General features: G+C 62.0%; 1 protein-coding gene across 4 annotated transcripts in view; it reads left to right on the top strand.

The window, feature by feature from the left end:
* KIAA0930 (uncharacterized protein KIAA0930 homolog) overlaps nt 1-22,095 on the top strand; it is a 39,783-nt gene extending 17,688 nt beyond the window's left edge. For 3 of the 4 annotated variants that reach the window (XM_006934152.5, XM_011284336.4, XM_045062505.1), the window contains 9 exons: nt 6,162-6,313; nt 10,047-10,172; nt 10,277-10,354; nt 10,704-10,805; nt 12,049-12,189; nt 12,553-12,747; nt 15,508-15,670; nt 16,884-17,042; nt 17,559-22,095. In XM_006934152.5, coding sequence (XP_006934214.2) covers nt 6,162-6,313; nt 10,047-10,172; nt 10,277-10,354; nt 10,704-10,805; nt 12,049-12,189; nt 12,553-12,747; nt 15,508-15,670; nt 16,884-17,042; nt 17,559-17,599 — 1,157 coding nt within the window. In that variant the 3' untranslated portion in view covers nt 17,600-22,095. The remainder of the gene's footprint in view (nt 1-6,161; nt 6,314-10,046; nt 10,173-10,276; nt 10,355-10,703; nt 10,806-12,048; nt 12,190-12,552; nt 12,748-15,507; nt 15,671-16,883; nt 17,043-17,558) is intronic. The other variant, XR_006601186.1, reaches the window with a different exon arrangement.
* The last annotated feature ends 2,348 nt before the right edge of the window (nt 22,096-24,443 follow it).

The following is a 24,443-nucleotide window of genomic DNA, read 5'->3' as shown; positions in this document are numbered from 1 at the left end:
GCGCCCGGGTGGCTCAGTCGGTTGAGCATCTGACTTCAGCTCAGGTCATGATCTCATGGTTCGTGAGCTCGAGCCCTGCTCCCAGTGAGCCCCACTTCTCTCTCTCTCTCTCTCTCTGCCCCTTGTTCACGTGCGCCCCCATCTCAAAAAATAAAAATAACAAATAAAGCAACCCCAAGCATAATGCTTCGGTCTGTCTGGTCCCAGGCATGAGAAGGCTGTGACGGGCCCTTGTGGAGAAGGTCTGTGTGTTAAGTGAGCTTCGCTCAGGCGCAAGTTACTGTGCTGTTGGCCTGCGTTCGGTGTTGACGAATCGACCATGTATTAAATCAGGTGTCCTGAAACAAACACACATAAAACAAGGTTGCGTGTTGATTGGTGGACGACAGTGTGTCCAGAGGCTTGCGGAACCTAACTGGGTGGGTATCCCCTTAGGAGCGCTGGTGTGGCCCCGCCAACCCCGTGCTGGGGTGACAGTGTGACCCCGCTGACCCCACGCTGGGGTGACCCTGCTGACCACGTGCTGGCGTGACATGGCCAACCCCGTGTTTCTGGCTACTTTAAAGAACATAACAGGGCGCCCGGGTGGCTCTGTCAGTTGGGCATCTGACTTCGGTTCAGGTCATGGTCTCACTGTCCGTGAGTTCGAGCCCCGCGTCGGGCTGTGTGCTGACAGCTCAGAGCCTGGAGCCTGCTTCGGGTTCTGTGTCTCCCTCTCTCTCTCTGCCCCTCCCCCACTCATGCTCTGTCTCTGTCTGTCCCTCAAAAATGAATAAACGTTAAAAAAAAAATTTTAAAAGATGCTGCTTTAGGACCCCGGGCCAGCAGGGGAGGTGGCCCTCGGGCAGGGGGGCTGTCTGCAGTGTTTCCCAGGTGAGTGGCCCGGCATCAGGGGCTGCCTGTCTCCCGTAAGTCCCTCCACTGGGTTCAAGGGTCCTGAAAACCCGCTGGCGAAGGAGACAGGGACACAGGGACGGGGAGAGTGTTGCAGGTGAGGGAGCTCCCTGCTGGAGTGGCAGCTGCCTGACTAGTGACCCAGGGGATCTCTTGCTGGGCAGGCCTCGGGAAAGGCCACGTTGCTGAGAGAGATGTGCAAAGCAGCAGCGCAGAGGGTCCCCACGAACCCACGTGTGGATGGAACTTCACAGCTTGCGAAGGACGCTCTGTTGGCCTCTCACCCCGTCCTCACCGTCGGTTCCGGGAGGGTGGCAGGTGACACCCATCTTACGGATGGAGTCACTGAGGTTCAGAGAGGTTGCGTGAATTGGCTGCCTGGCTGGTGCGGAGTAGAGCTGGGACCCGAACGTGGGTGTGCCTGCAAATTCTGACACCGCGCGGTGCCTCCAGGAGCCAGAATTCTCGCCCAGTCTGGACTCTCGACCCTAGCTTTGGACTTGGAGCGCGAGGTCTCCGAAGACTGGCGGGGGGAGGGGGGTCCCTTCTCCACCCCCGTCCATTCTCTCTCTTTCATCAGCCCTATGACATTCACCAAAAGTTGTACCTTCACGGGGAAAGGGGGTGTCCTCTTCCTGTTGACAATACTGGAAGTGAAATAAAAGCAGAAGGGAAAAGACAGTCCCTGTCGGGTCCAGCAGCTCCTGTCACTCTCGTTCTTTGCTTCTGGTACTTCCTTGTGGCCCCCCCAGCTCTGGTCAGCGTGTCTGCGGCCGTAGCCCTGGGCTCTTCCCCGAACGTCGGATTGATTACACGCCATCCTGGACCTGCTACAACTTTTTATTGACGTTACTGGGGCCTAATTCACGTAAAACAAACTGCACGTGTGTAAAGCGGAAGCCCTGACGGGGTTCGTGGCTCCGCGTACCTGGGGAGCCACCACCACGAGAGGCAGAACGTGTGGGGACACTGGCCGTTTGCTGCTTGTCCCTGCAGGCAGAAACCCGCGTAGCCGTCTGCGCTTGTCTTCGGCAGGTCTGGAGATGCATCCCTAGCATTGTGTGGATCAGAGTTTGTTTTTACTTTCAGTAATAGGCCACTGACTGGCTGTGTCACGTCGGTCCGTTTTCCTGGCCTCCAGTTTGGGGCTGTCACGAATGAAGCTTCTAGGAATATCTGTGGCCCGGTGTTTACGTAGACACGTCTCATCTCTTGGGTGAGTACCTAGGAAGGGCTCAGTCGGTGGCAAACACGTATGTGTGTAAGACCCCGCCAGTTTTTGTAAGTGGGATTTTTGTAAATACCAACCCCGCCCTCTTAAGAGCGACAGCTCGTACTTTGTCATGGATTTTTCATCACCAGTGGGATTCATGTTTTCCCACATTTTTGTTAGCTGGTTATGCTACCTCTTTGGGTGTTTCGCCCATGTAGCTGTTAGGGTCTTAGGCATTTCCTTCCGTAACTCCTGTGATGTGAGTTCCTTCTGTATTACGGACGTCTGTTGCTCAACTGCGGATTTCTGTCTCCTGGTTTTCGAGTTCCCTTTGCTTTTCGTTTTGCTTCTCTGGGACACGAGGGCAGTTTTCAAGCGTTCCGGAGGTCAGCTCTTGACCTTTGTGATTTCTCTTCCTGCTCTTTGACTTTGAGCGTCCCGGGGGGTGGAGACGGTCTGGGGGTCTGTGCCACCGCCGTGTCGCCCGTGGCCCCCTTCTGGCGGCTGTCCTGGTGGTTCTTTGACTTCAACACCTCTCCCGCCTCCCGGTGGGACCTTCTTCACCTTGTGTTAGAGTGAGGTGTGTGGGGCTTTCCCTGACAGTTTGAGTTTCTTCCCGTGGGGCTTGTTGGGTTGGTACTAAGATAACGTTAACGATTAACGTTAAGATAATGTTAATGGCATCCGTGGCGTAGACCGAATTTCGAAGCCCCTTGTTCCGTTCAGAGCTCGGCGCTGGGTCTCCTAACTTGCACGTGCCGGGCGCCTGGTGGCAGGCTGGGTGAGGGTCAGCCCTCTCCTCTTCTCTCCCATCGCACCTGCGCGGTGCACACAGTAGGCCTACCCGCCCCACGCACTCGTCCTGCTTTCCCCCTGGAGTCGTTGCTTTGGGCCCTGGGGGGCCCAGCAAGTGCGGCTTCTTTGGGGCTTGTTAAGTCCGGGACCTGTGGCTGACAGAAGGTGGCCCGGGCTTCAGCCGGAGGGTCCTGACTGGGCCACTTCCCTGCTGTGGGCGCCAGGGCGAGTTGCCCACCTCACTGAGCCTGTGAGGTTGGGATGAGCCATTAATTTTGCCAGCATTTATTGAGCGCGTCCTGTGTCCTCAGCTCTTTTCTGGGCTCCGAGATCTGGCGGTGACCGTGGTGACCCAGACGACGTCCCTGCTCCCCGGATGCGTTCCTACAGTGGAGGACAGACAGCAGCCAGAAGTGCAGACACCGGGGGCAGGACGGTCGTGATGCAATTAAATAAGATGCGGTATGACAGGAAGAACCCTGAGGGCACGTTAGTAACACGGGGTCAGGAGGGGCTCCGTGATGAGGCAGCATTTCAGCCGTAACCGGAATGCAGCGAGGACCTGCCTGGACAGGGGTCCCAGGGCAGACAGGTGGAGGCGTGGGCTGGCGCCGGGCAGGGGCGGGACTGTCACGGGGCTGGGGGGGGGGGGCGGTTGTGGGAACTCTAGGTTTTGTTCTGAATTCCGGGGGAAGGTTCTAAGGGGGGCAGGAAGAGATCCTTCAGTAAAGATCCGGTGGCTGTGGTGTGGACAGTGGGCTGTTGGCGGGGGGGTGGGGGGGGGGGAGTGCAAGTGGCAGCTGCTGTGTCCCAGCAGAGGTGGCGCTCGCTGGGGTTGGGGGTTGGGGGCTGCGGGGAGAGAGGGGACGGCTGGGAGCGTGGCACCCACAGACCGCTGCCGGCCACCTGGCTGCTGGGGGTTTGGTGGGGGGCATTTGCGTGCCGGGCCCAGCACCGTCCCCTCCGAGAGGTTTGGGTGTGGCCGGTGGAGAGTGGGGGACCCCGGAAGGGTGGGCTTTGGGCCGAGCCGTCGTACGAGGCGTGAACTACTAGCCGGCCGTCTGCTTCAGGCTCCGGGGCCTGCGGACTTTACTCCCGGGCCGGGGTGGACGGGGTGCGACCAGAGTGTTTTTAGCGCCGTGAAGCAGGGAAGCGGGGGCCCCCTCGCCTGGCCCCCGCCGCGCCCCTCTATCGAGGGCAAACGGGTGCTTGTTTTGCGCCACCCCTGGAACTTTGCTCCTGAAGCCAGACTCCATCCCCCTCCTGGGAAGCCTTCCGTCCTCTGCGCTCCTCGGGTGCGACAGGTGTTCACCGGGCATCCGGGTCCTTCGTTCCGCCAGGTTGCCCAGCATAGCGCGGGGGCGTTTGTCAAGAGCCTGAGTGCGGGTCCGAGGGGTCTGCGGCTGCATCAGCTTCTAACTGTGAACTTGAGAGGGTCCTTGAACCTCTCGACGGTGGGTTTCTTCTCCTGTGCAGTGGGCGGTGAAGACAGGGCGCTGTGACTGCTGAAGGGCTCCCCCACGTGGGGCTCCTCGCCCACGACCCACAGGTGGCAGGCGCGTCACGAATCACAGCCGGTGGCCTGCTCGTCATCCCTGACACTGACTGGGTGCCCAGCTGGCACCGGGTCACTGCCGGGTGACTTGTGTCAGCACAACGAAAGGGATCCCCCGCGGAAGGACGCTGACGGCCAGCTTCTGCCTCTCCGTGGCAGGTGGCGGGGTTTTGAGCCGCGACTCCAGCAACTCACGGCCAGAGTTGCTTCTGGGGAGTTTTCCAGGGCTGACGGGCGCCTCCCCTCGCCTCTGCAGGGCACCCGTAGTGCCTGAGGTCGGCGTGGTGGGAATTTCAAAGCAGTGATGACACCCGGTGGGCTTGGTTCCACCTGGTGCCGGTGAGCCTGGGGCCGACGGGCAGGCTCCCTGACCCGGACCCCCGATCAGAAGGCCCCTTCTGTCTTCCTCCCTCTGGGAGCCAAGCAGGGCATGGGAGTGGGTGGGCCACAGACTGTGGGCGGCGGCCTGGCAGGGGGCAGAGGCTGGTTTGGAGCCCCGGTTCTTTGGTCTCGGTGTGGCTGAAATGAACAAAAGCCCGGGGTTTTCTGCGATTCAGTCTTCCAGAGCCTCACGGCTGACCCCACGGGAGACCACAGTCCTGTGTTGGGGGAGGGGGCCGGCACCGGCCGGCTCTCGGGTTTCCCATCTCTAGGGGTGGGGATTAGGTCTTTCTGGCATCCCAAACCCAGGACGAGGTCACAGTGGTGGAGTAGTTTCTGGAAAAGAGAGGAAGAAACCAGCAACAGTTTAATCTTTTGAGTTCGTGAGAAGCAGCCCTGTCGGGTACCTTGACATTTCGTCGGGTCTGCCCAGAAAGGAAGGAAGCCCACCGTCGTAGACCCCGCTCTGTGCCAGGCACGGGCTCTGTATGTGCCGCTTCCCGGGCAGCTCTCGGTCAGTCGACATTCGCTGTGAGGAACCTACGGACCAGAGAGTCCCCAACAGCCTGCCTGCCGTCACCCAGCAAGTGGCAGAGCTGGAGCGGGCACCCAGGTCTTGCCCACCAGAGCGCTTGGGCGACTTCTCGTGCGGGAAGGACGATGACAGATTTATGTATCCCGAAGAAAAAGTATTTGTAATGAAAGAAAGAGCCCCCCCCCCACCGCCCCCCCGAAGATCAGGCAAGAACAGATCTGGCGTGAAAGGCTCCGCTGCGTGCAGGGGTGAGGGAGGGGGTGGACGCCTTCCCTGCTTTGTGCCTGCGGCCGGGGCTGTTCCTTTAAGTCGGGTTCTCCGTGGGAACTGCCGCAGCCTGGGGTGGGGGTGGGGGATGCTGGCCGAGGGTGGTGCCAGCCTGCCTGAGCTCCCTCCGGAGCCTGAGCCGTCGTCAGCTCCCAGCCCAGACAGCGGTGACGCTGACTCTCCTCGGGGCCTCCCTTCCCTCCGAAGCTGCTGATTCATCCACGCTGAGTCGCCGGGGCTGTGGGGCCGGGAGCCGGGGCTCTCGGGCTCTGCTGGGTGGAGGCATTGGGCCTGCTGGGAGGTGTCCCTGAGCCCCCGTCCCCTGGCCGGGGTGGGGGTGGCGGTGAGGGAGCAGGGGGCTTCGCGCATCGCGGAGAGAGCTCCAGCACATTTCCAAGCAGACATGCAGGTTGGGGGTTGGGAGTGCGGAGAAGGCGGGGGAGACAGGGCTTGGCCAAGGTCACACGCCAGGGCCGGGTTGGCCCGTCCTTTCTCAGTCTTCTCTGGCCTCCCCGCTGCAGGGTGCTTCAAGGATGACCGCATCGTCTTCTGGACGTGGATGTTCTCTACCTACTTCATGGAGAAGTGGGCGCCACGGCAGGACGACATGCTTTTCTACGTGCGCCGGAAGCTGGCTTACGCGGGCAGCGAGGGCAGCGTGGACGGAAGGAAGGTGAGCAAGCCCCTCCGGCCCCAGCCCCGCATCCCTGCGGGGTCCGCTCTTAGCCAGCCGCGTCGGCCTCCCTGCAGTCCTCACGCAGGTGGTCGGGGGAAAGTGATGCCCACGGAGCACCTGCTGGGCGCCAGGGGCCGCGTGGAGACGGCCACACTCGCCCGCTGGTCTTCGTGACCCTGGAAGGGCAGAGGTTCCGTCACAATTGTACCTTCGAGGAAGCAGGTTCAGAGGCGAGGTGATTTGGCCGGCATCTCCCAACGGAGCAGAGATTTGACCCCGGGGGCCAGGGTCGGCCCTGGCCCCGGGCAGGATGCCGCAGCTCAGAGATGATGCTGGCAGGTCTGAGCCCTTAACGTGCAGCAGACACGTTACCTGTCGTGTCCTCCCCGCCACCGGACAGGTCAGACGGGGAGACCAAGGGCTCCGAGGCGACGTGACTCACCTAGGGCGTTCCCTCCACTAAACTGAAGTGCGTGGACGAGTTTGTAAGACAAACTTCGCACATGTCTGTCTGTTTTTCAGAAACGTTGCTAGCTCGTAAAATGTTTAAGCGACCTGTATGCCAAACGTGGAAATGCGTCGTTTTCCTTTCTGCCCCAAACTGGGAGGGCTGTGGAGGCGGGTCTGGAGCTCACAGACCCCTGACTCCAGGTGCAGTGGCCTCTGACCCCTCGGCCGCGGCCTGTGAGCTGTGGCCCGTGTGTCAAGCGCGGGGAGCCCCCTCCCTGCCGTGTGCCTGTTGGGCGAGCGTGGCACTCACAGCATAGGTGTTCTGCGAACGGACAGGCCTGGTGGCTGCCGCAAAGGAGACGCCGTGACTGGGTGCTGGCGGCCTGAGAGCCGACGCAGGAGGACCCAGGGTTGGGCGGGGCCCTTGGGCATCCGCGCGGCGCGGCAGCCGGCTGTGTACCCGGAAGTGCGTCACACAGAGCCGGGCGACACGGTAAATCCGGTGACTGGAAGGGGCAGAAGTGGTCGGCAGAGGCCACTTGGGTGAGGTGAGTCTGCAAGGGTGGAAGGAGGTTCCCTAGCAGGAGGGGCGATGGCCCAAAGGGGGGGCCTGCAGCTGCGTGAAAGCCCCGTGCATTCAGGCGGCCGTGGGTGGTAGCGTGCGGCCTGGGCACAGAAAGGTGGGGGGCGAAACGAGGTGGGCGCAGGCCAGACCGTGTGGAGGCTGAAGGTCGTGGCCAGGAGTTGGGGCTGATCCCTGAAGCTCTGATAAAGTGAGGAGGGGGGTGTGGTCAGAATGCCACTTAGCAGGCTCTCGGGCTGGAGGGGTTGGAGCAGAAACGAGGGAGGGGGTCAGGTGCAGGGGCACGGACGTCAGGTCGGGACGCAGGGGCGCAGTCAGTGGGCGGGGTGCAGGGGTGTGGTCAGCGGGCGGGGTGCAGGGAGGCCAAGGAAGTGGGCTCAACCAGCAGGGCTTCAGGTGACTGAATGTGAGCCAGGTCCCTGACTTGGGCCCAGGGTGAGTGCGGTGCCCTCACAGGAGGGGACGCAGGGGGACGGAGTTGAGTGTGGGGCAGGTTGAGTGCTAGGTGCCCGTGGGACATCAGACAACGATGTCTTCTGGTGGTGATCTCCTGTCTGAAAGTCAGCAGAGAGACCAGGGACAGGGTCTCGGGTCAGGACCACTGGCTCTGAGATGACACCTGGGGCCGTAGGCATGCGTGGGAAGCGGAGGGAGACTTGGAGGGAGACTTTGAGGTGTGCCGGTCAGAGGGCCTGGGGCCGAGCTCTGAGCTAGCCTGAAGCCAGAGGGACCAGCAGGAGGCCCTGAGCGGCTGGCTGGAGAGATGGGGGTCCCAGGAGAAGGGGGCGTGGCCAGCGGGGACACGGGACCTGACGAGCCAAGTCCGGCAGGGTGAGAAGGGGGGCAGGGGGTGCCCTCCGGGAGGGACGAAGAGAAGGCCCCAGTTGGTGGAGTTGGCGGGGGCAGGTATTGGTGGAGAGGTCCATGAGCTGAGCACCTCGGGAGCCTGGCCCAGGGCTCCTCAGCCCCGGGTCACCACGCCCGCCCTGTTGGGGGGGTGCATCTGGGAGATCCCCCCTTCTGGCTTTGTCGCCCCGTGACTTGCCATGTGACTCTGGCCGACCAGTTCCTCCCGGGGCTCAGCCTGTCCGGGGAAGGGGGCTGGGCAGATGCGCACTGAGGTTAGGGTCCTCTGATTGCACACACCCGGGAGACCAGACGTGTGGGATGGCGTGACCACGAGTCCCCTGGCAGAGAGGGTGAGGAGCACCGAGGGAGCCTCACTGGCTGTGGCCCTCACTGTGGCCATGCTTTCGTCGCCCAGCGCAGCCCAGGGGCACAGGCTCACGTGAGAGGAAACGGGAACCACGAGCATTCTGCCCAAGGGCACGCCGCCAGGGGACCGCAGTGGAGGCCTCTGCCCTCCAGCCGGCACCACTCTGGCCTGCCGGCCTCTGCTGGAGTTCACGTTGCAGACATTGGGAGTCTTTTCCCAAAGGCCACCTGCTCAGATCAGAGGCTCTAATAAGGATCTGAGACTCGCAGCTGGACCTTGAATTTTGGGGCCGGGGGAGGCCCCAGCTCTGGTTAGAGATGGTTTTCTCAGCCCTACCCAGCCTTGAACTCTCCGGGAGGCAGGCGGGAGAACAGAGAGGCCAGGTCCCAGGCATGTTCCCAGGGGGGCCAGGTGAAGAGGTGGGAAGGAAAGTTTCTTGGATCCAGGACTGAGGAGTTTGGGGACCAAGTGCAAACTCTCGGGAAGGTTTGGGGAGCATGTGGCAAGTCCAGCTGCCCCCCTGCTAGAATGTTCCATTGAACACCGCAGTGAGCAAATGCAGAGGCCCCTCCCCCTCCGCACTGGGAGCAGAAGTGACTCAGACCTGGCCCTGCCCTCGGGGGGCCTGCAGTCTATCGGGACACACAGACGGCACAACCACAACCGGGGACACAGGGCGGTCGGTGCTGTTGTAGTGGGAAGAACGGGGGGGGGGGGCAGGGGTGGGGTTAGGGGGAGCCCACAAGAGAAGGCGGTGACACCTGGCCTCAGCGTTGTAGGACAGAGTGAGGGGACCACGGTGGCCCAAGGGCATTCCCACTGGAGGGACCAGCACACGTGGAGCTGGAGGGGGCGCCAAGCACCTACCAGAGCGGACTGGGTGGCGTGTGTAGTGTTGGGAGGGCAGGGGGCGGGCGGCGATGTGGGGAGACCCTGCGGGCCTCAAGGGTGCAGGGTGGGCAGGGAGGGACACACAGGGAGAGCCGACCCACAGCCGTTCCCAGGCAGCCCCTCCGCCCCCACCGCCCAAAGGAACAGAAAGGGAGGAAAGCGCTGGGCAGGCGCAGTATGGGCGCTTCCGCGGCGGCGCCTGCGCGCTGCGGCTTCTCTGCGGCAAGCCCACCCCCTCCCCCTTCCTGCGGCTGAGCTGGTACCCGGTTGCCATAGCGACCCGCGGGGGGGGGGAGGGGGGCTTCCGGCGCTCGGCCGGTGGTGGCGGGTGGCAGGGTGGACAGCCCCCTACAGGCAGGTTGCACGGAAGCCGTGTGGGTGGGACGGGAGGCTGGGCTCCCCACGTCCTGCTGCAGGGCCCGAGGGACACCCCCCCCCCCCCCACCCGGGCGCACTTCTTGACCGCCCGGGGGTCGCATCGCTGGAGTCCGCGTCCGCGTGAACACCTGCCCACCCGGTAGTGGGGCGGGGGTGGGGGGGGGAAGAGCCCCGGAGGCCACGGCCAGGCTCATCCGTGCCCATCCTCGCAGCTGGCAGAGACTGAGCCCGAGGTGGACGTGGAGGTGTACCGGCGTGACTCCAAGAAGCTGCCGGGCCTCGGGGACCCTGACATTGACTGGGAGGAGAGCGTCTGCCTGAATCTCATCCTGCAGAAGGTACAGGGGTGTAGTGGGGGGCGGGGCTCCCGGAGGAGGGCTGTCCTAGGCCCCGAGGGACAGCACACCCCTCCACGCATGCCGTCCTGCGCGCTCTCTTCCAGCTGGACTACATGGTGACATGCGCCGTGTGCACGCGCACCGATGGGGGGGACATCCACATCCATAAGAAGAAGTCCCAGGTAAGCAGTGGGGCTGAGGGCCCGCGGGCCTCCTGACGGCCAGCGCAGCCCAGAAGTGGCAGCCACCGGCCGCTCAGGGTTTTGGTGGGGGGACACCACCCGCCCCCTCCTCCTTCCCTGCCTCGAGGTGAACGTCTGACCAGAAAGCCACGCGGCTCCTGGGGTCCTGTGTCGCCTGCAAGGAGCGCCCAGAACCAGGTCGCCAGGTCCTTGCGGAGCGACGTAGGACCTGACCTGGCTTTGGCCTGGCCCTGAGCGGCGTGACCACAGCGACCTGTCCCTCGAGTGGCTGCGGGCCTGGGTGCGGGGGTCGGGCCTCGCTCAACCCTCCCCATCTCCTTCCTTTCAGCAAGTGTTCGCGTCCCCCAGTAAACACCCCATGGACAGCAAGGGCGAAGAATCCAAGATCAGCTACCCCAACATCTTCTTCATGATCGACAGCTTCGAGGAGGTGAGCCACACGCGCCCAGCCATGTCTCCCCTCGGGCTCCCGGTCAGGGGCGCGGAAAGCTGGCCTCCCTGGGGCCTCACGTGCTTGCAGACAGGCGAGGGCGGTCCCGACTCCGACCCCTGCGGCTCCCCCTCTTCCTGGTGCTGGACTTGGGGCCAGGGGGGCCCCCCCAGCCCTGAGCCTGTTTTCTCATCTGAGCGTCACGATCGTGCGTCCTACTTACCTTACCCGTCGGGGTCGAAGATCAAACGGGCGCATGGGTGGAAAGATGCGTCATGAACGCCTATAAAAAGGGCTGCCCGGGCAGGAGTCATTAGTGTCTCCGTGAAAACTCCAAATAAGTGCCTCCCCGCCTTGGGATGCTAAGACGTCAGGGGGGCCGGGCTTCGGAAGTTTCTGGGCCAGTCTGGGAAAACTGGGACGCGCGGCAGAAAGTGACTCACCCGGGGAGCACCGGGCGCACCTGCCCCCACCCCGCTCCTGCCCAGCTGCTCTCCTCCTCCGAGGTGCTTGTACTCGCCTGCAGGTGGCCAGGACCCCAGGGAAGGCTCGCAGAGAAGGGAGCACATGTTGCGGGGTCTCACCTCAATTTCACGGTGCCTCGAAGCACCACCTTAGTTAGGCTCAGGGGACGAAGTGCCCTCTCTAGGCTCGCACAGCCCGTGTGTGGCACAGCCGAGATTTGAACCTGAGTCTGGGTGACCTGGAAGCTGGGTCTGCGCTCCAGCTCCTGGGGCAGTGACAGGATGCAGAGCCCCCTGTGGACCGGTCTCCCAGGTGGATGGCCACTCTGGGTGCTCCTGAGGGCAGGGGTGGGGCGGCTGGGGCTGGGTGCCCGAAGCCAGAGGGAAGGACGTGCTGGACAGCGGGACGGACAGACCACGCTCGCCGTTCGACTCCACGTGAGGGCGTGCGATGAGCGTCATCGTCCTCCTGGTGGCCAGCGGGTGGTGCATCCCCTTCCTGTCCCAGAGTCACTGTCGTGAACCTCCCCCTGCCAGACACCGGCCCTGCTCCCCCCGCCATGGTTAGGCCGTCCCTGTGCTGGTCCCTGTGCCACAGGGGCGGGGCTGCGGCCCTGGGCGAACAGCGTGACATCTGTGTCCCCTGCCGGATGGGAGCTTCTGAGCAGTCCTCCTGGCGGCCCCGGGCAAGGGAGGGGTGGTGGCCTGGGAGGCCGCCAGTGGTTTGGGAGGTGGGCAGCTGACCCTTGTCCCCTCTCCTCCTCTGTGTCCCGCCCCAGGTGTTCAGCGACATGACAGTGGGGGAAGGAGAGATGGTCTGTGTGGAGCTGGTGGCCAGTGACAAAACCAACATGTTCCAGGGTGTCATCTTTCAGGGCTCCATCCGCTACGAGGCACTCAAGAAGGTGTATGACAACCGAGTACGTGTGCGGGTGGCCCCGCGGCCCCTCTGGCCTGGTCCGGCTCCGCCTGGTGCCGTCACCGCCCCTCCTCCACACCTGTGGCCCCGCGCGCCTCTGGGTGCTTCGGGGCCTGCGTTAATGTTCCTCCTCGCTGATCCGGGCCCGCTTGATCCGAGGGACAGGAGGCCCCACCCCGAGTGCAGACACTCCTGAAGCCGGCCCTGGCTGGAGGGAACGGGGAGGAACCGGGTGGACAGGCCGCTGTCCTGCAGCCGGGCACCGTCCCGAGGCTGGCCCCTCCCAGGACACTAGTGACTTGTGTCCCCAGGAAGAGCCCATCCCTCCGTGCGCTGACTCAGGCCGTCCCCCGCCTGCCCACAGGTGAGTGTGGCTGCCCGCATGGCACAGAAGATGTCATTCGGCTTTTACAAGTACAACAACATGGAGTTTGTGCGCATGAAGGGGCCCCAGGGCAAGGGCCACGCTGAGATGGCAGTCAGCCGTGTGTCTACCGGTGACACATCCCCCTGCGGGACGGAAGAGGACTCCAGCCCGGCCTCACCCATGCATGAGCGGGTAAGGGCTGCACAGCTCGGGGAGGGGCCTCCCGTCCCTCGGATCCGCTTCCCACTGCCTCCCTGGTCCTTACAGCCCCCCGGTGAGGTAGGTGGCATCACCCCACCCTTCGGGTGAGGAGGCCGGGGTTCAGAGAGGGCAGTGACTTGCCCAAGGTCACACAGCAGGTCCGTGCGTGGGCCAGCTTCCCTGAACTGCCAGCTGCAGCTGGGCTAAGCCTAAGGGGAACCCGGGCTGGTCCTGGCACCTGCCTCCGGGGACACGCTGGCCGAGCGTGGGCACACAGCCAGCCTTCCCTGGGGACTGCCTTGGGGACGACGATGAGTTGGCCTCTCCTCCTGCCCTGTGAGGACGAGCGGGAGAACGCGAGGTCCCGGAGCCGCCCAGCTCTTCCCTCGGCCTGGCCCACCGGTTTACGAGGTGTCGTACGTGTTGAACTCTAGCAGCAGCCCGTGGGTAGGCATGGGTGTTCCTGTCTGCTTGCCGGATTTACTGGCGCTGCCCCAGGTCACACGGCTCTCGGGTGGCAGCACGGAGCCTTTGAACCCCGCCCTTTCTAGGCCACCGTCCTTCCGCAGGGGTGGGAAGCCGAGGTCGGTGGCAGCTGTATTCCCAGGGCCTCCCGTGGGGCCCAGGGCTCGGGCGGGAGAAAGTCTGCAACCCGCTGGCTGCTTTGGCCCCGCTTGGGTCTGGCAGGGGGTTGCCGCTCGGAGCTGTGGGTCTTGGCAGGGGTGAGGTGAGTGAGGGTGCCGGGGGCCGGGAAGCAGCTTTGGCCAGCCCGCCTCCAGGAAAGGACTTGGGGGTGAGACACCGTGGGCTGGAACCCGGGCACCGCTGCTCGCGTGACCTGGGACCAGTCTCTTCCCATCCAGAAGCGGGGAGCCCCGTGGTGGTGGGAGGCTCAGAGTTGCTGCTGAACAGAGGACACCTGACTCGGGCGTGACCTCAGGGGTGCTTCCCCAGCCACCAGTCACCACTGGCTGTTGACCTGCTTGGGAGAGTGACTCTGAAGGGCGTAGAACGCCCTTAGTGCTGACGTGCCCGAGATGAGGAAGCCTGTGTTTGCTACACTTTTTAGTGTAAAACTGTTAGCCGCGCATATGCCCAGGCAGCCAGATAGCAGGTGTCTCTCTCTCTCTCCTTCGTAGCCTTTTTGGTTTCGTTCCTTCTGCAACGGATGTGTTTGAGAAGCAAAATAAACATAATAAGTGCTATTTTTTTTTTTTTTTTTTTTTTTTTACCAAGACCAGGGTGGGGGTTCCAAGCGAAGGCTTCCCCTATCTGTGAAATAGAGGCTGTTGATAGATTTCTGAGCTGACGGCGGAGAAAAGGAGCCTGACTCCTCTCCCCGGCCCTGCAGAACGTGTATGTGAAAGGCCTCGCGAACAGAGCGATGTGTTACTGGACTTGCCCGAGTCTCGCTGTTCCCATCCATCGAGTGGCAGTGACAGCCCCTCCCTCCCGGGGTGGTGGTTGGGGGAGAAGGAGAGGGCACCTGGCTCAGAGTCTCAGGGAGGCCCGGGGTCGAGGGAAGGGACCCGCCAGGGTCATGCAGGTGCCGGTGGCGGGGCCTGACCTCCTGGGGACTGCTCCGGCCCCCCGCCACCTCTGTGCTTCCTGCCGCTTGCCCCCCTTTACCGGAGGGGTCCTTTGTAACCAGCTCATGACAAATACAGACTGTGTGTGTATTGTGGTATCTGGTGTTTTGTTTTGTTTTTTCTATCTTTTAAAAACCTTCCCTGGCTTGTGGGAGGACCGTCTGCAGCCCAGCGGCCGCCGCGACTTTGCTGGATGTCGGAAGCCGTGACGAGGAGGCTGATGGGGCTCCTGAAGTCTCAGTCCCAGCTCACGTTGTTCCTCAGATTCTTGTTTGCGTGGGGAGGAGGGAGGAGATGGGCCAAGTTCCCTCTGCCTGGAACGCCCTTCCCCCCCTTCTTCACCTGGCGAACTCCTACTCGTCCTTCAAGACCCATCTCAAGCGGCGTCTCCTCCAGGAAGCCTTTCCTGATGTCCCAGGCTGTCGACCCCATTTGCTCTGTGCCCCCCTGTATCCTGTGCTTCCCTTTTTCTGTCTCAGCAGCCAGCGTTCAGTCTGTGGTTGTCGCTTTCCGAGTGTGTCGCCCCCACAGCAGACTGTGAGCTCCTTGAGGGCAGGGCCCGGTGTTGTGTGCCTGTCTGTCCCTTGCGCTGCGCCTGCCTGGCCCCGCGTGGGTGTCCAGAACGTTTGGTGCCTGAGCGGTGTGGTTACGAGAGACGAGGGGACGGAAGCGTTGGCTGCTTCGCCATTGCACTTCCTCGAAAGGGTGGGGGGGCCGAGAGGGATGGGGGCTTATCAGCCGAGAAGAAATTGGGGTGAAGAGCTTAGGAGGCCGAAGACCTGGGTTGAGCCCTGGTTTTGCTCCCCTCCTGCTGGGTGACCTTGGGCGGGTCAAGGTCGCTGTCCCACCTTAGTTTACCGATCTGTCCGATGGGGCTCCCGTCTTGCGGATTGGTTGGGAAGCCTGCGTGGATCCGTGTGCCGTGGCAGGGGGCTCGGGCAGCGTCCGCAGCCAGGCTTTGTGCTGGCCGGTGTCTGGGGCCCTTATGGGGCCCCTGGCCCCTCCTTGGGCAGAGCTGGCAGCGAGGTCCTCCTGCCCTCCCTCGAGCTGGACCGGCCCCCGGTGCCCGCCTAGCCCCAGGAAGGCCCACCCTCCGGTGGGTGGGGTCGGGGCCCTCCCGGGGTCCCTGGGCTGCCCCGTGACTGCGGCTCTTTGTTCCCAGGTGACCTCCTTCAGCACGCCCCCCACCCCGGAGCGGAACAACCGGCCCGCCTTCTTCTCCCCGTCCCTCAAGAGGAAGGTGCCCCGGAACCGGATCGCTGAGATGAAGAAGTCTCACTCGGCCAACGACAGTGAGGAGTTCTTCCGGGAGGACAACGGAGGGGGTGAGTGCGGCCGTTTCTGCCCGGAGGGCCAGCCGCGGCCGTGTTTCCTCGCGGTTCGGTCCCTTGTCCCTCGTCCGCAGCCGGAGAGCCGGCGGGTGCCCGTCAGGGCTGGGGAGGATCTGTGGACGGGCAGACGGCCAGACAGAAGTCCCTGCCCTGAGGAGCTCCCGCTCTGTGGAGAACAGGAGGCACCGTCGGTTTGCAGACTTTTCCGGATGTTGATGGTGTGACTGTTGCACACGGAGGGTCCGAGAAATCCTCGCCTAGTGGGAGAGGAGCTCTCTGGTTGATTCCTGCACTCGGTGACCGTCAGGGTCTCCTCAGGGCCCACCTCCCCGCCTGTGGTGACCGGGCGTCTCTGCCTGGGTCTGTGGGGGCCCCATCCAGCCCACTCGTGCCCTGCAGAGTCTCCCGGCTGCCCCGCACCTCCCACCGTCTCCCCGGCTGGGGCAGGCCCGGCAGCCAGCGAGCCCCACGCCGCGAGGGCGGGAGGCACCCCATCTAAGCGGCGGGAGGCCATCGGAAGGTTTTAAGCAGGGAGTGACGGAATCGGATGTGAAGGCTCGAGTAGCACTGAGCGGTCCCTGCAGGGAAGGGGCTGTAGGAGGCAGGCTGGCTCCCGGAGATGAGATGTGGTTGCTGGGCACCGGGCGCGTGCCCTGCAGGGGTGAAAGGGTGGCCCCTGGCCGGAGCTGGGGCCGTCCTCGTTCTGAGCGCCAGGGCCCAGAGACAGAGGGCCCCAGCCTCGACCTGCTCGTGTGTGCTTGGGCAAAGCACCCTCCCCACCTTGGCTCCTTTCCAGATCAGTAGGGAAGGCCTGGTAGGCACCCCGGCCTGCCTCCCTGGGTGATCCATCAGAGTGGGTGGGGCCTCCCAGCCTCGCCCTGGGCCCTGCACGCCGGTGGCCCACTTCCGGTGACAGATGGGCCACGGGGAAGCAGAGAACACAGGGGGACGATGAGCCAGGCCCTGCAGAAGAGACTGTCCGGGATGGGGAAGGGGGGTCAGGGACGGCTGGAGGGGCGGGCAGGAGGGAGTAGGGCAGCCACAGGCCAGGGGCGGGCAGCTCTGCGGTAGGTTGGGGCACGGAGGGGCTGGCGGTCAAGGGCCCAGGCTGCGGCAGAGGCCGCACCGGCCCCTTAGGCAGCCGCCTGCGGTGGGGGGTGCTCCCCTGGTCCTCCCAGGGGCCCTGACTCGGCCTTCTCCCCTCCAGCGGATCTGCACAATGCCACCAACCTGCGGTCTCGGTCCCTGTCTGGCACGGGGCGGTCCCTGGTTGGGTCCTGGCTGAAGCTGAACAGAGCGGATGGAAATTTCCTTCTCTATGCACACTTGACCTACGTCACTTTGCCGCTGCATCGGATTTTAACAGGTAACTACGCTGCTGGAGGCCGAAAACCGGATGGCTCTTCCGTTCCCGACCTGAGACCTGCTCCTGGGGCTGTCCTTCCCCGTCCTGTTGTTTCCAGCCCAGAGCCCATCAGCAGGTGTCCGTGTTGGGTTCTCGGCCTCCCGTCGAGGCCTGTGGATGGGGCCCCTTCTCACAGCTCTCTGGAGGCTCCTCCTGTCCCCCTTGGGTGACTGCGGGCCCCTGGGTGTGAGCCACGGGTGGGCGGGGCGAGGCGCCTGGGGCCAGGCAGGGGCTCCAGACTCGGGCTGGCCGTACCGGAGCCCCGCTTCCCCCCCCCCCCCCCACCCCCCCGGCCTGGCTGGGCCGTGCAGCTGCTCCGAGGCCGGTTCCCGTCTGGAGGATGGGGACGACCGGTCTCGCAGCCCCGGGAGGGCGCGCGAGGAAACGCGCGGAAGTACTTGGCGGGGACTGCCCGCGGAAACGGAGCGCTCGGGGTATTCACCTCCTGGTCTCGCCCGCCCCCTCCCGCCGCCCTAGACATCCTGGAGGTGCGGCAGAAGCCCATCCTGATGACCTAGCCGTGTGCAGAGCCCGCGCGGAGCCCCCCCAGCCCTGCCCGGCCCCGGGCGTGCTGCCAAGTGCCTACCCGTCCACCGCCACCGGGGTCTTCTGTGACAGCCCAGCCAGGCGGGGCCGCTCGACTCCGGGGGCCGGGGCCGACTCCACGAACACCAGCCCAAACTGAAGTGCCTCTTTCTCCTCCCCTGCTGGCTCTGCTCCCGCCCCTGTGCCCAGCCGCCATCATGCCCGCCCCCCCCCCCCGGCCCCAGCCCGTCTCTGGGGGGCCCTCGGCACCCAGAGAGGCCCAGAGACGCCAAGAGGCTGTAAGAGCAGAGGAGCGGCCGGCGCCCGGCGTGTGTCCAGACCTACGGATCCGACGTTCACGCTCGGACAGACCGCAGGTGGAGAGACCCCCCCCACCCCCACCCCGGTCGGGGGCACTCAGTGTGTTGGACCGTCAACACTTCCCCGAGGAGAACTGGCTTCAGAGTCTGTCACGCTGTACCGGTGAACCCCGGCGTCCGAGTTAGTCCCGACCCGTCCGCCCTCCCTTGTTCACCGCTTGGTTATAAATGGGTTACTGCGAGGTTTTAAACGGGGCACGCGGCTGTTGAGGGTTTTGCCCCGGGCTGGGAATACCTCACCCCACGCCTGGTTCCAGAAAGGCCTCAAGCTGAGCAGACAGGCCCCGACCCTGCCAGAACAGCCTTTGCTTCCAGCCAAAGAGCACCACCAACACACACACCTCCGCCTTGGAGATGATCCCGCTCTGCGCCTCGGCTGGCGTGACCCGCAGAATTTGGACTCTGAGGGCAGGTGGGACGGCTCGGTCGTCAGACAGAGAAGAGTGTTTTGGGGGAGTGCGGTGGAGTCGTCCCCCTCCCGGGAAGGTTCTGGGTAGAACCTCCATCCCATCCCAGGGCCGGGGTTGGGGCGGGGGGGGGGGGGAGCTGGGAAGGGGATGGGGTGTTTCCCGGAGCCCGTTTCGTTTCCTTTGACCGAGTGTGCTGGTCCCGTTTCTCAGACCAGCTCACTGAGGCAAAGCGGAACTGGCCTCCACGCGGCTGGTCTGGTGGGTTGGCGTGAGCGGCCTGGTTCCGGCTGGAAGGAGTCCTGCCGGTGATGACAAACCACGAGCCTTCTCCAGAGCGGAAGCGTGTGCCCTGCCCCCATGGGAATAAACTGTAAGCTGGGTCTCTGTCGCCACGTTGTTTTGTTTGAAGTCCCCAGGAACACGTGAGGGTTTCCAGTCGTGCGTAGAGATCCTCTCTGCGAGGAGAGAAGGGGCCGGAGGGGCTCGCCCCCACCTGTTCTATTCTGCGCACGCTCCAAGGGTTTGCGCTGGGCTCTGGGAACAGGGGCTGCTTTGGGGCTTTCTCTAGATTTTGTATGCTGTTATTAAAAGCAAGCTATTGCGTTTCATTCTGCCTCAGTTTGCCCACCTGTACAATGGGGCTGATACCACCTACCTCACCGAAGTCTCCAGGGTTGCAGTGTACGACTGGGTCGGGCGGCCACCCTGCACGGCTTGGCTCGGGGGTAGACCTGGGATGCCTTCCCGCCCCCCAGCACCCGTGTGTGTGTGTGTGTGTGTGTGTGTGTGTGTGTGTGTGCCGGGGCTGGGCTGGAACAATCTCACATTCTCGGCAGCACCCAGCTCCTGCTTGGCTGTATCCCAGCTGCCTCAGGACTTTGCGTTCCGGAGCAGTGTTTCAGGACAGCACAGAGCCGGGCCTCGCCCCTCAGACCCGAGCGCGGCCCCGTGTTCCAGGAGTACTCTCCGGGGGACCCAAACGCTGTCCCCCAGTTTGTGTCTAGGGTGGCTAAAGTACAGCTTTTTCTTCGGGAATTTTTTCCTCCCTGGTCATCTGGGGTCTTAAGACTCTGGAACTCAGGTCTCGGGAGAAATACGGTCCTGACGTCTCTCCCGTGGAAGAATGAGGTAGCTCCCACGCAGAAGTCCAGAGGGGCACGAAAGGGTCCCCCCCCCCGCCGCCGGAACCAGGCCCTGAGGCTCAGCCCCCGCTCCTGGGGGCCCCTGGGCACACCAGACGCCTCCTCCGTAAGGTGACACACGTGAGTTCTGCCCGTGTCACAGGCGAGCTGAGGGTTAGTGATGGTACCGTGCGCGTACAGGTGCTTGGCGGGTCCTAGAAATGTGTGCAACGGTGGTGTTTGGAGACGACCCCTCATCTGTGACACACGCGAGCGGATGCGCACGATGGTCTGGCTGTTTTCCATCCAGCACGAAGGTGGTGCCAGCCTGCGCGGGCACCGTGCTGTCGTCACGCCCAGCCTACGGGCGAGGAAACCGCACAGCGACAGTCGGAGTCCCATCCAGGCAGCCGGCCCCGGCCGTACCGCGCCGTGACAGACGGACACGCGTCGTGGAGGCCGCCTTTCTCGATCTTTGCAGGACATGCTGGTTTTAGAAGCACTTGGTAGCTGGGCAGTAAGCTGTCCCCCCGAGGCTTATTTTTTCAAAGCGACCAACAACATCAGTGGCAAAGTAACAGTAACAAGGGACAGGGCCGAGACCAGGGCCCCAGCGCCCTGGTCCTGCTGTGTTCCTGGCGTTGGTACGGTTTGCCTTCTCGCAAGGCCATCTTGCGTTTTGCTGGAAGCGTGCCCGTCTCCTGTGTAACGCGGGGATGACCAGAGCACGCATGCATTTCTCAAATGGGAACTGGAGTCAAAGTACAGTTTTCCTGGGAAGAAACGAGGTGTCGCTTTTTGGGCCACAAACGAGAATGTTCTCTCTTGACCAGAAATGTCACGGTCCCAGAGTCGATGGACGGTGTGTCGCCTCCACTCCACCTGTTAGCGCCTCCAAAGCTGCGGGAGCGTTTGGTCTCCCACGCGGAGGTCTTACAGGAACTGCCCGTTGTTTCTACAAACAGCCGAGGCTCAGTATGTCAGAAAAAGAGTATTATTTATATTACATAGTCAACAAAGAGCAACAGATAAGAAAACAAAAATATTCTGCAGCCCAATCAACTTGCAGACGGAAGGGTTTTCCGAAGAGCCCCGTTCTTGCCAACGTTTGGGCTTTTCAAGGACCGTGAACAGACCCTCAGAAATGAGGTTTCGGTTCTACACGGAGCAGTGGCAGTGAACCACACGGAGGCTTGTTGCTGGTTTCCTCACATAGAGTCTAGCCAGTAGACCCTATGGTGAAACTTTTTTCTCCCCCGTTAAAAGACATTCCAGAAGGTGGGCCCTGTGCGGTCGGTAAATTCTAACGACTGACGTGACTGCATTTGACCCTGTCATAATTTGGAGGTCTGGAGGCGCTGGCCGAGATTCTTTAAAGGCGTCCCACGTTAAGAGGCTGCCAGCGTTTTCCACGAGCCTGGATAGCTTCTGCCTGGGCACGTGTTCTGGGCGGTTTTGCACATTAGCGAGAATGGGGGTTTCATAGCCAGTTTCAAGCCCAAGTATCTTTTGACATGACGTTGATTCTTCCTGTTCAGGCTGCTTCTCGTCTCTGTAGCAGAAAGCAGAATTCGCTTAAAACACATCGCCACCCTGACGGGGACACAGGCTCCGGGAGAGAGGGAGGCAAGGGCCGGCCGACACCTCCCCCAGAGCGTGAGCCTGAAGTGACCTCCCGGTCCCGTGGCCTGAGTCGGTCTGGGTGTGGGGGGGGTCACCTCTGGCTTTCCTCTGTTCTTTTCCACCTGGTGTGGCACTGACCTGGTCCTCGGGGGGAGAAGGGAGTCCCCTGGCCTTTTCTCTGAACCTCCGGAACGAACAGCCTGGAGAACCCCTTGGTTCCCACAAACAGAAGCCAGGCCGCCAGGCTGCCGAGGGGCCTGGGGCGGGGGTCAAAGCGCCACGGCGGGTAGCCCCCCGAAGTGGAGGAAGCCGCAGATGCACGGAGAGAGTTCGCGGTTTTCCTCAGTCCCCAAGGCAAACGGGCACCTTTATTTCTGCAGCTCCGGTCCTGACGCACAGGAGACCAGACGTAACGGTGATGCCCCAGCTCTGCCGAGGTGGCAGCGGCGGGAAGCTTTCAGTCCTTCTTACCTTCCTTGTGCTTTTACGCACGTCCTCAGCTCGCAGGGGGGGGCGGGCGGGTTGGGTGTAAATAGGGACCTTTTCTGGTTTCCAGACGGACTCTGTGTGTGAGAGTACTCAACCCTGCAAAGAAAACCCGTTGAGATTCTTTTTCACGACCTTGAGGCTTGAGTAACGTGGTTTCTACAAAACCTGTTTTAGCAAAAACAGCACGACGGCATCATTGGACACGTTAGGATCTGACTGTGGCGTTTCCATAGCAGCAGCAGCGGCAGCTTCTGGGCCACCCATCTTCGGTATACAGAAACCATTTCTGAGCAGCTCTTGGTTGGCTGTGAGCTGTGCTGTGCGGGTTTTGCATTTCTGTTGAAGGTTGATTTGCATGTTGGATATTAAATTTCTTTTTCCTCCGTGTTTTCCTCCAGTGGATCTGTACTTGGTTATTTTCTTTTCCTTAATGGGAATTTCAAATTAAATACGGATATTATAGCAATTCGAGAAACTCGGTGATTGAACCTTAATTTGCCTCCCCCCACCCCCACCCCACCCCGCCAAAGATTTCTTCTTCAACTGTTTTTGGAGCTTTTACATGAATTCCTGTTTTGGAAGTGTCGGAGCCGGACAGCATCCACCCCAGGGCCCCGGCTCCTGGGAGCTGGGGACTCAGGCCCGGGACTGGCGTGCCCGGGGCTTTGGTTTGGGCAGAGGTGGTTATTTGCAAAAACAAATCCCAAGAGACATGTCTCTGGTTTAGCTCCAGTCCCCGTGAAGCAGTACACGCCCTTCCGCCACACCATCAGATTTCCCACACTTAATTTCTGGAGAAACTCTTAAAAAGCCCTCATGGCAGTGGGAACGTGACTGGGGGCAGAGTGAGGGGTCCCAAGTTCAGGGACAGGCTTGCAGGCTCTCGACAGGCTGCTCGGCCTCCGGGAAGATGGCTTTCTGGGCCGTGGCTCTCTGTTGCCTTGAGACTGCAGTTAATCACGCTGAGTGGAGCGTGTTGCCTGTTTTCAAGCGGGCTCTACCCGCCAGAGGTTGAGGCGGGCCGGTCGCAGACGTTGGCAGCCTCTGTGTCTCGGGGCTTTTTGTTCCCACGCGCCAACAGACTCTCAGTTGGGTCTAAGGTGCAGAGCACACGTCAGCTCCCACGGTGGGAAGCAATGGGACAGGAAGTGAAAACAGGAGGGGGGTCTGAGAGGAGCACACACACAGATCCAGAAATATGGCAAGAATGGTCACATCGGTGACCCCTCTGACAGTCTTCACGTTCGAAACATCTGCACCAGAATTTTCGGAGGCAGCATCACCAAGGGCAGCCCGGGTGAGAGTGTGCTGACGGCAGGCGGTCTAGGAGCTGAAAAAAAGGCAACGTCCTGGTTGCCATCCAGATCCAACCCCCTTCTCGCTAGATAAGGAGGCCTTTTTAAAACAGTCACCTTGGGACGCCTGGGTGGCGCAGTCGGTTAAGCGTCCGACTTCAGCCAGGTCACGATCTCGCGCTCCGTGAGTTCGAGCCCCGCGTCGGGCTCTGGGCTGACGGCTCGAAGCCTGGAGCCTGTTTCCGATTCTGTGTCTCCCTCTCTCTCTGCCCCTCGCCCGTTCATGCTCTGTCTCTCTCTGTCCCAAAAATAAATAAACGTTGAAAAAAAAATTTTTTTTAAAACAGTCACCTGAAAGGTCTTCAGCAGGTGTCTGGAGGGGGCTGTCTGGGGGGCTCCCTGCAGTGAACTCATCCTGTGAACTGCCTACTCCTTGAAGGGCTAACGCTGCCATTTCGGCTCTTTTTTCCACCCTGGATGAACTTTTAGGGATCGTCATGTCCTAGCTTAGAAGAACATGTCGACTGGAAGAACAGACCTTTGGGAATTTTATATTGGGAGGAGGGGAAAACGGAAGAGAAATTCATTCGTACAAGAACATAGTCCATTGTATATACACATGGTGAACGGGGGACAAGGTGGACTTCGTGCTGGGCTGTTAAAATGACAGAACAGCTGAGAAAATTAAAGAAGGGCAAGTGTTGGCTTTGGGGGGGGGAGAAACCAAAAGGCGTCCTTTCTTTCGCTCACAGATTCGTTGATTCCCTCTTGCCCTGGCCTCTACAAAAGCCGACGGGTGTGACAAGGGATTTCTTTCCTATGTGTGGATTAAGGTCGTTCATCTTGGAACCGGACTTTAATAGAACAATTGGATTGCTCAGTTGGAAACAACCGTGGTTTTTAGTGAACTTTATCGTTGTTTTGAATAAACAACTTTGTTTCAGAAGGCTGTCGTCCATTCCAGAAGCCAGTGAGTGGAGTCCTTGGACAGGCGCACACACACCTTCGAGCGGCACGCTGGGCAGAGCCTGCGTGGCTCTGGGTCTCCCCAGGCGCGTGGCAGCGGGGGCTGGGTTTTCTCAGCCACAAAGTGGGCTCACCACCTCCCGCCCTGGGTGCACAGAGGGTGGGGACACGCGTGTGAAGAGGCTGCCAGAGTTCCTGTCGACAGAGTCCCGGCCGTCCCCCTGCTGCAACGTGCCCCAAGGGCATCTCCTAGGTTACCTTTAAACAAAAGTCCTAAGGGAGCACGAGGGAGACGGCCCAGGAGTTCTCACGTTCGAGCCTATCCACCGGAGGAAACCCAGATGGTCAGCGATGAAACGTTCCAGAACGCGTGGTGGTGGTTGCACGTCTCTGCGCCTGTACCAACACCGACTGAATCCCGCACTTCCAGGCGTGAATTTCTCAACAGACACAGAGCAAAATCCATCCCCAGGCTCCGATTCCGGCAGGTCTGGGGGGAGGGGCCCGAGGGTCTGCAGTTTGAACAAGTTCCCAGGTGTTACCCTTTTGAGAA

This window comes from Felis catus, chromosome B4 (genome assembly GCF_018350175.1).
Source record: "Felis catus isolate Fca126 chromosome B4, F.catus_Fca126_mat1.0, whole genome shotgun sequence".
Taxonomy (NCBI): Eukaryota; Metazoa; Chordata; class Mammalia; order Carnivora; family Felidae; genus Felis; species Felis catus.
The sequence above is the reverse complement of the archived record's forward strand: the minus strand, read 5'-3'. Positions and strand labels throughout refer to the sequence as shown.